The sequence below is a fragment of the Osmerus eperlanus genome, chromosome 19 (assembly GCF_963692335.1).
Source record: "Osmerus eperlanus chromosome 19, fOsmEpe2.1, whole genome shotgun sequence".
Lineage (NCBI taxonomy): Eukaryota > Metazoa > Chordata > Actinopteri > Osmeriformes > Osmeridae > Osmerus > Osmerus eperlanus.
Window position 1 is genome coordinate 10,646,543 of NC_085036.1, and position 12,620 is coordinate 10,659,162.

At 49.8% G+C, this 12,620-nt stretch overlaps 3 protein-coding genes across 4 annotated transcripts; 2 read left to right on the forward strand and 1 right to left on the reverse strand.

Annotated features, from left to right (window-relative positions):
* Window positions 1–31: 31 nt before the first annotated feature.
* Window positions 32–3,963, reverse strand: LOC134039673 (F-box only protein 40-like). 2 transcript variants are annotated; one of them, XM_062485685.1, is made up of 7 exons: window positions 3,805–3,963; window positions 3,278–3,319; window positions 1,894–3,087; window positions 1,468–1,754; window positions 960–1,091; window positions 500–836; window positions 32–327 (listed from the first exon to the last, which is right to left on the reverse strand). In XM_062485685.1, the coding sequence occupies exons 2-7, from the start codon at window positions 3,278–3,280 to the stop codon at window positions 112–114; spliced, it is 2,169 nt and encodes a 722-aa protein (XP_062341669.1). In that variant the 5' UTR covers window positions 3,281–3,319; window positions 3,805–3,963; the 3' UTR covers window positions 32–111. The 2 variants fall into 2 exon arrangements, with proteins under 2 accessions (XP_062341669.1, XP_062341670.1); XM_062485686.1 differs by having other exon boundaries at window positions 3,278–3,382.
* A 1,625-nt stretch (window positions 3,964–5,588) lies between these two features.
* On the forward strand, window positions 5,589–9,653 carry LOC134039674 (F-box only protein 40-like). The gene is made up of 9 exons (XM_062485687.1): window positions 5,589–5,681; window positions 5,791–5,824; window positions 6,160–6,721; window positions 6,892–7,373; window positions 7,720–7,899; window positions 7,993–8,234; window positions 8,343–8,474; window positions 8,599–8,923; window positions 9,090–9,653. Exons 2-9 carry the CDS (start codon window positions 5,822–5,824, stop codon window positions 9,291–9,293), a joined length of 2,130 nt encoding a protein of 709 aa, XP_062341671.1. The 5' UTR covers window positions 5,589–5,681; window positions 5,791–5,821; the 3' UTR covers window positions 9,294–9,653.
* A 130-nt stretch (window positions 9,654–9,783) lies between these two features.
* Window positions 9,784–12,370, forward strand: LOC134039488 (coiled-coil domain-containing 92B-like). Its single transcript, XM_062485381.1, has 4 exons — window positions 9,784–10,343; window positions 10,608–10,756; window positions 10,851–10,898; window positions 11,255–12,370. The coding sequence occupies exons 2-4, from the start codon at window positions 10,627–10,629 to the stop codon at window positions 11,965–11,967; spliced, it is 891 nt and encodes a 296-aa protein (XP_062341365.1). The 5' UTR covers window positions 9,784–10,343; window positions 10,608–10,626; the 3' UTR covers window positions 11,968–12,370.
* The last annotated feature ends 250 nt before the right edge of the window (window positions 12,371–12,620 follow it).

The window sequence follows — 12,620 nt, forward strand, 5'->3', positions numbered from 1 at the left end:
TTATCTTTCCACACATTTGAACCAAATCGCATTTAGATCTTTTACAAACTTTTATTGGGGTCCTTGAATATCACCAAATGTTATTAGTCAAATGAACGGTTTAGCAGACCACTAAAAGATAGTCGTCTTCTGGAACATGTTGACAAGCTTGAGTCCCTTGCAGTGTGTGTGTGTGTGTGTGTCTTCGCTGACGCGGGGCAAGAGAACTCGCTCGCTCCTCGCCTCGGTCTCGTAGTAAGGACACACCTTCAGGTGCTCCGACATGGGCGGTATGTCCTGGAAATGCCACGCGTCCACCGCCGAAAACCGAGTGCTGAACTGCCACACCTGGTAGATAGTAAAGTACAAAAGGTTAAAAACAAACCGTCACATAGAGTCCAATGCACATGTACTGTAAGGATTCAAACAGGACAGCTGACTATACAAACAGGTAATTTTTCCTTCGATAAGTTAAGACATGCAAAGTGAAGCAATAAACCAGATCTTTAGACTTTTTCACCATTTTCTTGGCCTTCCAAGTGGCCCCGCCATGTGAGTAGGTCTTCTTCTCCCAGCGGAGGGTGACCATCCCCCTCCCCTGCAGCAGAGAGGAGCACACCTCCCTCATGAACCAGGAGACCAGGGCCAGCTGGGACAGAGACAGGCTGTCCAGGAAGCTGGCTATGTGACACAGCACCTCGTAGGGCAGGGTGCTCAGAGAGTCCAGCCCCACTCCCCCCCTGACCACCCTCCTCCTGGGGGTAGTGGGGGGCTCTGCTGGGTCCTGGGGGGGCTGTGATGCCCCCGCCAGCGTGTCAGGAACAGTGGGACGCAGGTTGAAGCTGCTCAGCTCCTGGCTGGAGGGGATGGAGGTGCACAAACAAGACACTGTACTCTGGAACAAAGGACTGACCACTTTAACATGTAGAAATGTAAGCTTTACCACACAGATACAGAGTTGAGAGTGGAGCTGTGCTCACTTGTAGGTGACGGTGGCCCTGTGTGTGGAGGGCTGGAACCTCCTCTGGCTGTAGGTGCAGCCCAGGTAGGCCAGGGGACACCTCTGCTCAAACCAGCCACTCAGACACATTTGGATGTCTGAGTGAACGTTCCTGAATGACCAACCAACACAGCAGACGTTAGAACTAAACAGGACTTTATCATTACCCTGTAATACGAGAGTGCTATCTGAGGACAGACCATTTTAGCTTTGCCCCAGTGTTGTCTCTATCCCAAGTTAATGTGTCCTATTTCCTCTGATCCATTTACGTTTTCTTCATTTAGCAAACATATTTCTCCAAAGCTACATTCATGTAAAACAGAAGATAAAGGATCATAAATGCATAGTCAAGGAACGGTCTGTATTTACAAGGCACAGCTCAAGGCAACCAAGTCAACAGTGCAAGTTCTAGAGTAGTTAGATCACTATTTACACCTGGCCGACAGCAGTATACGGTAAAATCCCGGCTAAAGGTTTGAGGAACACACCTAAAGTGTGCAGGGAACTCTCTGCGTAGAAAGGTCTGCCCACAGAGAAAGGTGAAGGCAGAGCTGGCCTTGTTGTGCCGGCTGGTCACGCCCTCCGCCCCCAGCTGCACGTGGAGCTCCAGGGGCCTGTCTGCCGTGATGTCCGCCAGGGACATCTCCCGCTTGAACGGAGCTGACAGGAACTTGTAGGTCTGTGTGCCCACGTCCTGCAGCAGAGCGTCGGTGCAGGTGTTCTCAGCGATGAGGTGACCCCTCAGCTCCTTCTCCAGGGAACACAGCAGGGAGGCCTGTACGGGGAGGAAAACACAGAGCAACCGTCTCTGTGAGAATATTTTCTCTAGCAGAAGTGTAAAAAACATTTCCCCCGAAATGTGCAAAATGTTGAATCGGAAGTCTTTGAGAGATGTCACCCTGAGCGAAGCTCACCTGGACCTCCTCCCAGTAAGGTATGTTCTCCAGATCCACCCCCAGGTCGCTGGTGTCCACTGCTTGCTCCTTCCGCTTGTGGTGGCTGGGATTGCGGATGCGTCCGTGTTTGGCCGTGAAGCTCGTGGGGACTTTGAACGTGCGCACCGTGATGATCTTCATGGGCTCCACGTGTCCGTATACAAAGGTACTCTTCGATCCTTTCGCCAGACAGGACGAGGAGGAGGAAGAGAGACATAGGCTGTCTGTCTTTGGGTGTGTGTGAGTATCTGTGGGGGTCACAGTCTGTGTCTTGGTCGACTCTTCCACAAGAGTGCCCAGCCCTTGACTTTTGACCCCTGACCCTTGACCGGCCTTCCCTGCCCCTTTACCAGCCTGCCTGCAGCCTCCCATCTCCATGGTGAACATCCGCTCCCAGGCGCTGTAGTTTCTCAGGAGCTCTGCATCCACACCTGACTGCCTGGCTAACGCCTCTCTCTCCTCCTGGGTCAGCTCCTCCTCCTCCTCCTGCTCCCACTCGACCTCCTGCGCCTCCTCCTCAGGGGAGGGGCCTAACCAGGAGGGCCCCGCGGACCCCGATGCAGCGCTGAAGCCGTTGGAGAGGGGCGCCCCCCCCACAGCCCCCACAGCCTCTTTAGTCAGGGCGGCGTTCATCCTCGCCTCCTTCTCCCTCTTCTCCTCCTTCGCCCTCCGCGCTTCCTCTCTCTCCTCCTCCTCCACCCTCTCGATCAGCTCGGGGAAGAGCCTCTTCATCTTTAAAGAGTGGAACAGGTGGTTCTGATCTCTGGTGGCCATGGCCAGGTCCAGGGCCTCCTGATGTCCAGGCTGCTCCCTCAGCAGGTTCTCATGCAGGGCCGTGTTCAAGTGTGAATGAGCGTCTTCAGCCGGCCAGCGGTTCCACTCCATGGAGCAGCACACCACGCTGGCCGGGCACACCTGCAGATGGGCGGCCAACCAGGAACGGGGCATGACGATTGGACAGCCGTAGGCTGCGTTGAGACAGGGGGCCCTCTCATTGGGGCAGAGCAGCGAGTGCTCCTCCTCTTTGCACAGGTGGAAGAGAGCTCCACACAGCAGGCGGCAGGGGATGATCAGACAGGACACAGAGACCTCCACAGGAGCCCTGCAGCGCCGGCTGAAGCAGCTCTCACAGTGGAGGTGCAGACGCACACCTGAGGGACGGGAACGGCGACTCTGACAGAGGAGAGAGAGGGAGAGAGGTAGAGAGTGCATGAGAGAGAGAGAGAGAGAGAGAGTGCATGAGAGAGAGAGAGAGAGAGTGCATGAGAGAAAGAGAAAGTAAAATGTCTATGAGAAAAGTTACAACCTAAATGTTGACAGTTCTGCATTTTCCGTTAAATTGTAAAACATTGCTTTAACTCACCATGCCTTAGCCTTATGTCATGTTATAAAGTCATGGAGTACCCTGTAAAGGAATCATAGGAAGGTCAAAAGTGATGTAGTAGACTGCTTTCATCTGCCTGGTGATCTGGAGGACAATATATTCATGTGTCAACAAACAACACAGAATGACATTCACAACACATTTGATCTGATTTGATATTGAATTGTTCTTTAACTCCATACTTCACGTTTCCCAACTAATCTGTGGTACACTGAATAAAGAATATGTCCATGTTTGAAAACGTGTTTGCATGGTTAAGGCTGGTGCATTGAAATTGTGTTGATCAAAATAATTGAAAAGTGCATACAGACATACAGAATACTAAACGCACAGAACTCTAATTACTATGCAAATAAGCATGGAAATGCTGTTCACAAGTATACTGCCAGCAAAGCGTTGTCACAGTTGGGTTTCCCTCCATGTATCTACAATGGGATTCAAACTTACCAGAAAATGCACTCAAAAATAAATACCATATGAAGGGTTATTTGATTCGGGAACCTTACCAGAGATCAGATGTGGACTGGAGGAGGAACCCTGTTTTCCCTTCTGTTTTCTTACGTCTGTCTTTATAACGTTGAGTTTCTCTGTCGCTCTTGCATGAATCACCTGGCTGGTTAATTATAGCCATGCTGCATTCTGGTCCACAGGGTGAGAGGTCTCTGCCCAGAGCAGTGGAGTCATGTTGCAGCCAGAGGACATACCCAGAATCTGCAAGACCCCCTAAGTCACAGGACACATAGAAGATCTTAGACTGCCACTTTTTGTTGACGCACAACAGTATATCCACTTGCCACCAAAGGCAAGGGCAGTTGGAAATCGACTGGCTATTTAGACAGCAGACATGTTACATTTACATTTACATGTATTCATTTAGCAGACGCTTTTATCCAAAGCGACTTCCAAGAGAGAGCTTTACAAAGTGCATAGGTCACTGATCATAACAACGAGATAGCCACAAAACATTGCGAGTAGCCAAAACATGAAGCACACATTGTGAACAACCAAAATAAGTGCCAAAGGGAAGAACCATAAGAGCATGTAGTTAAACAAGTTACAATTAAACAACATGAACTGCTATAAGTGCAAGTGTACCTGTGGAAAAAGCAAGCAACAATAATAAAAACAATATATCACAGCGAGTACAAAAATGTAAGTCAGTTACCACTAACCACAAGAGCAACAAGTCTCTAAGCAAGAGTCATTGTGATCCTTGAGGAAACTAACATCGGGTTAAGCGAACCATTCCTAAGTACCGTTGTACTCCCGGAACAAGTGCGTCTTGAGCCTTTTCTTGAAGGTGGAGAGACAGTCAGTGTCTCTGATGGAGGTGGGGAGTTGATTCCACCACTGGGGGGCCAGACAGGAGAAGAGCTTGTGTTGGGCCCGGCGGTCTTGAGCGGTGGGACCACCAGGCGGTTGTCTGAAGAAGACCGTAGGTGACGGGTGGGGGTGTAAGGCTTCAGGAGAGACTTGATGTAGACGGGTGCAGTCCCGTTCACTGCTCGGAAGGTCAATACCAGGGTCTTTAATCTGATACGGGCCATGATAGGTAACCAGTGGAGAGAGATGAGGAGCGGGGTAACATGGGAGCGTCTGGGTAGATTGTAGACCAGGCGGGCCGCTGCGTTCTGAATCCTCTGAAGAGGGCGGGTTGCACATGCTGGGAGACCAGCGAGCAGCGAGTTGCAATAGTCCAACTTGGAGAGGACAAGTGCTTGGACTAGCAGCTGGGTGGAGTGCTCAGACAGGTATCTCCTGATCTTCCGGATGTTGTAGAGGGTGAATCTACACGACCGGGAGACCGCAGCAATGTGGGCCGTGAGGGAGAGCTCGTCGTCCATGGTAACCCCAAGGTTCCTGGCAGAGGATGAAGGGGTCACCGTCGCAGATCCCAGGGTGATTGAGAGATCGTGGGAGATGGAGGGTTTAGCCGGGATGATGAGAAGTTCTGTTTTGGCGCGGTTCAGCTGTAGGTGGTGCTCGGTCATCCAGGCAGAGATGTTCCTGCAATGGTTTGAATACTTACATTGCCACTAGAGGTGGCACTGTCTGTACTTTGGCACTTTACTTTAGAAGAGGTGAAGTCCTCAGTGTCAGGACTAACAAATCATTCTAGAACCATGGTAAGATAACCTTTGACTGAAATCTCCCCTGTATGTAAAAGCATTTAAGCATTTGTCTGCTGACTCTCACACCATGTTTTCCAACAAGCTGTGTAACACTTCTGCGTCAGCACAACACACTATTTTTACACACACACACAAATACACCCAGCCCCCACACACACACACACACTAACATAGACATGCACACTTGATCTTTAAAGCATAAGTGAAGGAAGACAGCGAGGAACATGGTTGGGACTACAGCACTGCATAACGTAAGCCATGCATGTTTAATAAGTATTCTTGTATTCTTTTGGTGTTTCAGTGTCATTAATATACAACATTAGTGTAGGATTTAATCAAACTATTTCTTTTTTATGCCAGGACATTAAGACAGTTCACGTTATCCTAAGGAATGGTATGTGTCACCTCATATCACAAGCTCACATTTTTTTATTTAATGTTTGTGCATATCCTTTAAGGACTTCAGAATGACTTTAAAATCAATTATTTGTATTGTCTAGACAACATGACATTTTGCAGTTCTGTAGTGACTGTGTGCTGCTGACATCTATTCTTAAGCATCTGATTCTTAAGAATAGCCATGCAATGCCCCATGACTTGTGAATCCCTTTCAGTCTCTCTCTCTCTCTCTCTCTCTCTCTCTCTCTCTCTCTCTCTCTCTCTCTCTCTCTCTCTCTTTCTCTCTCTCTCATGCACTCTCTACCTCTCTCCCTCTCTCTCCTCTGTCAGAGTCGCCGTTCCCGTCCCTCAGGTGTGCGTCTGCACCTCCACTGTGAGAGCTGCTTCAGCCGGCGCTGCAGGGCTCCTGTGGAGGTCTCTGTGTCCTGTCTGATCATCCCCTGCCGCCTGCTGTGTGGAGCTCTCTTCCACCTGTGCAAAGAGGAGGAGCACTCGCTGCTCTGCCCCAATGAGAGGGCCCCCTGTCTCAACGCAGCCTACGGCTGTCCAATCGTCATGCCCCGTTCCTGGTTGGCCGCCCATCTGCAGGTGTGCCCGGCCAGCGTGGTGTGCTGCTCCATGGAGTGGCTCCGCTGGCCAACCGACGACACAGACATCCGCACACCCAACGTGCTGCATGAGAACCTGCTGAAGGAGGAAGGTAGTGCGCGGGACCTGGACCTGGCCACGGCCCTGGATGACCAGGAACGGCTGTACAGCCGTTTGAAAATGAAGAATGTGTACCCAGAGCTGATGGAGAAGGAAGAGGAGGAGGAGGAGAAGGAGGAGGAGAAGGAGAAGGGAGCTACTGGAGGCCTCACTAACGGAAAGCCCACACAGGGTGATGACGGAGGTTTGTTTTTTTTTGTTGGAAGTATGACACTATGCTTGCAGTAAATGTGGTTTTCTGCAAAAGACAAGCTCTGGCCTCAACGATTCACTTTTTAAAGCTAAATTATGTTGATTTCTTCTGTGATTCCCCCTTCAAGCCTTTGTCACCTGCTTCTGCTTTTCAACCCTTAGGTCCCCTGTCGCCTCTGTTGGAGAGGAGTGATGAAGAAGAGAGAGAGGAAAAGGAACCAAAGTTGGAGCAAAAAAAAGAGCTCAGCACCGACAAATACAACATGATGGAGAGGATGTTCAGCATGGAGAGGGGGGGCTGTGCAGTCGCCTCCAGACAGGAACCTAAATCAGGGGAGGGGAAGGAGGGGGGGAGGGGGTCCAAGGACAAGGACTCAAAAGGGGAGGAGAAAATGGAAGCAAATGGGGAAGTGAGAGGGGAAAAGGCAGGGGGAAGCAACGCGACGGGGCTGGCGCCGTGGGATGAAGGGGTGATGGAGCGTCTGGGACAGGAACTCAGCCCGCAGGAGTTCAACATGTACATGGTTCACAACGGACGCATGCTGCTCACCTTCGGCCAGATCGAGGCGTGCACGCCCCGGGATAGAGACTTCGTCTACGGAAGCCTGGAGCCTATCCCGGTCCAGACCCTGCATTCCTTTAAGGTGATCTCACTTGTGGGGCAGTTGGCTGAGCGGTTAGGGAATCGGGCTGTTAATCAGAAGGTTCCACGTTCGATTCCCGGCCGTGCAAAATGACGTTGTGTCCTTGGGCAAGGCACTTCACCCTACTTGCCTCGGGGAATGTCCCTGTACTTACTGTAAGTCGCTCTGGATAAGAGCGTCTGCTAAATGACTGAAAGTAATGTACTCAACATTCTTATCTCATATTCTTTTCTTGTCGTTTTATTTATTTATTTAAATAATTTAAATATTTTTTTTTAAAATATTTTTTTAAAATATTTTATTTATTTATTGTGTTTTATTCTATTCTTTCACGATGACCTCTCAGATTCCAGACAGTTATCACTATAAGCCACGGACCCAACTGTATGAAACAATGGTGAAACACGAGACCAAGGAGGCCGGCGTGGACACGGCAGACCTGGGTGGCGACGAGGAGACCTGGAATAGAGACGAGGCCGCCATAACCTTACTGGGCTACGCCGAGATAGAGGTCATGGGTCACAAGGTCAGCAAAAGGCCACGTGAGGTTTTCACATGATTGGAATGTTCTGGACTTTTGAACGATTGAGCCTGAGCATTTGTTGATGGTTTCTGTCAGATCAGTGAAGGTGTAGGGACATATGGACTGTACGTAGATGTGGGCACCCAGACGCACTCGTTCCCCACGGCGCCGTTCGAGCGAGACACGGTGCTGGCGGACGTCATGGTTGGCCGTCCCCTGAAGCTGCGCCTGCAGCTGCAGGTGGAGGGCGTGACTAGCCGCCACAACAAGGCCAGCTCCGCCTTCACCTTCCTCTGTGGACACTCATTCCTACGCAGAGAGTTCCCCGCGCACTTCAGGTAACTGTTTCTGAGAGATTCAAGTCTGCGTCAACCGAGCGAAACTAGGTCTTTGGAGCTGAGGCTGTGCTGAAGTAGAAATGGAAATCTTTTGTCATCGTTATTCAGGAACGTTCACGCAGACATCCAGATGTGTCTGAGTGGCTGGTTTGAGCAGAGGTGTCCCCTGGCCTACCTGGGCTGCACCTACAGCCAGAGGAGGTTCCAGCCCTCCACACACAGGGCCACCGTCACCTACAAGTGAGCACAGCGCCACTCTCAACTCTGTATCTGTGTGAAAAAAAAGCTTACATTTCTATGTTAAAGTGGTCAGTCCTTTGTCCCAGAGAACAGTATCTTGTTTGTGCACCTCCATCCCTTCCAGCCAGGAGCTGAGCATCTTCAACCTGCGTCCCACTGTTCCTGACACGCTGGCGGGGGCATCACAGCCCCCCCAAGACCCAGCAAAGCCCCCCAGGAGGAGGGCGGTCAGGGGGGGAGTGGGGCTGGACTCTCTGAGCACCCTGCCCTACGAGGTGCTGTGTCACATAGCCAGCTTCCTGGACAGCCTGTCTCTGTCCCAGCTGGCCCTGGTCTCCCGGTTCATGAGGGAGGTGTGCTCCTCTCAGCTGCAGGGGAGGGGGATGATCACCCTCCGCTGGGAGAAGAAGACCTACTCACATGGAGGGGCCACGTGGAGGCCTAAAACGGTACCAGCAAGAGAGTCAAATCCAGCTTGGTCTATCTTGGAGTACAAGAAATCAAAGAATGTTTTCGTTGCCTATTTTCATCTCTGACCTTGTCATTGTCATTGTCCTCTCCTCTCATCTCCTTTTCTTTTCTCTCCTTTTTTCTTTATTACTCCTCTCCTCCTAGGTTTGGGAGTTCAGCCACCTGTTCTCCTCTGTGAAGTCATGGCATTTTGCGAATGTCCCCTCCATCACTGCTCATCTTAAAGTGTGTCCCTACTACCATACCGCCCCCCCTCGAGAGCCTGTGGCCCTGCCCAGCATGAGTGAGTCCCAGGGGGGCAGCCAAGAGAGAGAGAGCCTAGTCACTCACTTCATGTTAAACCGGTAACTAAGAAACAAAGGGAAAAAAGACTCTATGTGCTTCTGTTCTAAGCTGTGTGAATTTATCAACTGACTTTTTGTTCTTTGAGTCTTTAATCAATACTTGGAGCGTAGCACTGGTGAGGGCTGCTATACCAAGAGTGTTGGCTGTCAGCGCTGGCTGCTACCCACTGCTATCAGTGCCAAACTCAACAGATTATGGAGGAGTATGTGGTACTGGCTGTATGTAACAAACAACATCTGCTCTTCTGTGCCAGGGATTATGGTGTGTTCACTGTTCAGAACATGTATTCTTTTCTCTGAATAAGGCTTTTGCTTGGTCTTTCAAAACAATGTATGTGTTGAAATAAAACAAGTCTTTAATTAATTGAGTAAGTGTACGTTATTTCGTAAAAAATAACCCAACAGTTTTGGTTGGGTTGCATTCTTTTGTTGGTTTTCATTTTGAAGTTTACCACAAGAGGGCTTGTTTCGATGTCCAGGATGTGGTCTTGTCCATGGCTCTGAAAAGCATCTAGCAGGTGAACAAGGGATCCATTGTTAAATTATCTAACTAGGGATGTCGATAATTTAGCAACATAAATCTGAGGTGTTATCTAAATCACCTTCTTTGACCTTCAGTTTTTCACACCAGATCTGAATGCCGCTTGGAAATGACCATTATTCTTCGCGACCACATGCGTGGAACAGTGGAGGAACACTGCTTCTCTGTCCGGTTAATAGGCTACATTTGAGGTGGGGTTACTGCACGCACGAGTATCGACGCACTACGTCCGTTCCGGTGCAAGGCTTTGTTGTGAATAATACGCCCAATAGACTGTATACCAATCAGAAGGTTATTAAGAGGTTATTAATACACTGCTGCAGTTAAATCAACGGACGTGCTATACAAAACAGTGACCGACCTACAGCGATCGCCTGTAAGATGTGAAATATTTACTCGTTAGTCTACGCGGGCGGATGTTGGTGTTATGGCGATATGTTTTTTTCCGAGGTCTATAAAAAGATGAAGGGTATGCACAGGAAGTTGGCAGATCCACTCTTATATATAACCACGGTAAGCGGTAGCTACACCCCCATATGTACCATACTCTAGGCTTACAATGTTGCTATGAATTGTGTTTGTGTGAAACTGCAATTTTGAAAATCCAAGCAGTCAAGTAAGACGTGAAACAATCCTCAAGGTTGCATTCCTCATTGAATCTTAGTCCACTCTATTTCAACAAGCACAAAACAAATGGACATATCCATTACCAGTGAACAGGACAGTGAGCTAGGCCATCTCTGGATCTGGTAGCCTAACACCTCCCTTCCCTGGCAGGTGTGGTGAATTAGTGGTCATGGATAAGAGCAAGCTGGAGCAGCAGGTGGCTGGCGTGGAGAGGGGTGTGGCCTTCCTCCAGCAGGAGCACCTGGCCATGCTGACAGGCCTGCACCTGGAGATAACACACCTGAGGAGGCGCTGCCAGGGTGAGTCTCCCCCCAGCTGCTCAGGCGTCTCTGTGGCTCTGCCGTCCCTCTGGGTCCCCGGGACTCACTCTGTCTCTTGTGTCTGTCTCTGTAGAGCTCAGCGGGGAGCTGAACTCCAGGTTTCCCGAAAGGGTCGCGTCAGGTAAGTCGTCTTTGGTGAAGCGCCGAGTTGAATGAGAGAGATAGAGAGAGAGAGAGAAATGAAACGAAAGAGGATCCAATAGTAATAGAGGTGGGCGGACAAGAAGTGGTATCAAAAAGACAATTTATCAATAACAGAAATTCCAAGAGACAGAGATGAGCATGTGTGTGTGGATGCCTATGTGTGTGTGTGTGTGTGTGTGTGTGTGTGTGTGTGTGTGTGTGTGTGTGTGTGTGTGTGTGGATGCCTATGTGTGTGTGTGTGTGTGTGTGTGTGTGGATGCCTATGTGTGTGTGTGTGTGTGGATGCCTATGTGTGTGTGTGTGTGGGTGCCTATGTGTGTGTGCGTGTTTCAGAAGAGGAGGTTGAGCTGGCTGCGCGGTACCAGGTCGCCGAGTGTCTCCTAGCGGAGCAGCAATGCATGATGGGAGCGGTACGCGGGGATCTGAGGTCACGGAGAGCGCGAGCGACGGCTCTGGGGCGGAGCCTCAGGGACGAGGAGCGGCGTTTCCTGGAAGAGCTGAAACGCCGTAGCCACAAAATCACCTCCCTGAGCAGGGAGCTCCACCGGCAGACCGTTACCACGTCCATGCTGTGCCAAGAGCTGCACTCTGCTCGCCTGAGACTGTTCCAACAAAACCAGGGAGGAGAGCACGGGGCAAAGGAGGAGGATGAAGAGCAAGGATGGGAGGAAGAAGGAGAAGAGGAGGCGGAGGATGAGGAGGAGGAAGAGGAGGACGAGGGCGGGGGAGAGGATGAAGACTGGCTTCTGACTCCGCCTCCTCCTGCAACGCCGAGCCTGTCAGAGCGCAGACGGAACAGGCGTGTCCGTGTGAGGGAGGAGCGGGTCCGAGCGTGCGTTCCACAGGAGAGAGTGACATCACCTCTCAGGGCGGGCCCCATGCCAGATCCCGCCCTTTTCCTGGAGCCACTTAGGTACAGGCTCCTCCCCTGGAATAGGCCAATCAAAACAAGGGAAAGAGTTCAAAAGGAGGGAAAGTGGAGGGATAGGTCAGGGCGGAGGGAGAGGGTAGATATGGGAGTAGCAGAGGGAGAAACAGAACTGTGAAGGAGAGAGATGGACAGATGAACACCAGAGGTGGAGAAGAATGGAAACAGGGATTTCTTGGACATCAGTTAACAGCAGTTGACATAGATAGTTAGAGTTAGTTGTTGGATGTCAACTTGTTAAAGTGTGTAGAAGTATATCAAGATCAAATGCAATTTTCTTTGATATCAACCTCCATTGCTTTCAAAAAAGCACCCCACTGGACCTAAGCACCTCACTCATAAAACCTATTGATTCTTGTTATTCAATACTAGCTTTGCTGCGACCCCATGAGTTTGTATTTGTAGATGACAACACAATTATCTGTCAAGACATTACAGAAAGGTAGGAAGAAAGAAATATTGAATTGTATGATTTCTTACTGCACTTTATTAAACTCAAACAACGTGCTCAGTAATGACAAAACAACAACTACATTTGTCGACTCTTCTTATGATACTTGTTTTCATCCGTTGTCAATATGGATTAGAACAGGAGCCTGGCTGTTACACTGTATCCTGCCAACACCAACCAGAAGAGGGCAGCATACAGTAACCCAGACTGTCCACGTGTGTTCATGTGTCATTCATTGTATTGTGTCAGAAAAATATCAATTTAATCAAGACCAATCAGAACATGTTTTGATAATTCACTTTAGATCTAGAAAATGTTTA

Bases quoted from the DNA above. Each gene is read 5' to 3' on its own strand.
- LOC134039673 (XM_062485685.1), bottom strand. The intron at 1,755-1,893 runs GTGAGCTTCGCT...CTCCCCGTACAG, and splicing joins CTTACTGGGAGGAGGTCCAG to GCCTCCCTGCTGTGTTCCCT. The intron at 1,092-1,467 runs GTGTGTTCCTCA...TTGGTCATTCAG, and splicing joins GAGTTCCCTGCACACTTTAG to GAACGTTCACTCAGACATCC.
- LOC134039674 (XM_062485687.1), top strand. The intron at 7,374-7,719 runs GTGATCTCACTT...ATGACCTCTCAG, and splicing joins AGACCCTGCATTCCTTTAAG to ATTCCAGACAGTTATCACTA. The intron at 8,235-8,342 runs GTAACTGTTTCT...ATCGTTATTCAG, and splicing joins GAGTTCCCCGCGCACTTCAG to GAACGTTCACGCAGACATCC.
- LOC134039488 (XM_062485381.1), top strand. From the start codon at position 10,627: ATGGATAAGAGCAAGCTGGAGCAGCAGGTGGCTGGCGTGGAGAGGGGT. The intron at 10,757-10,850 runs GTGAGTCTCCCC...CTGTCTCTGTAG, and splicing joins CCTGAGGAGGCGCTGCCAGG to AGCTCAGCGGGGAGCTGAAC. The intron at 10,899-11,254 runs GTAAGTCGTCTT...TGCGTGTTTCAG, and splicing joins TCCCGAAAGGGTCGCGTCAG to AAGAGGAGGTTGAGCTGGCT.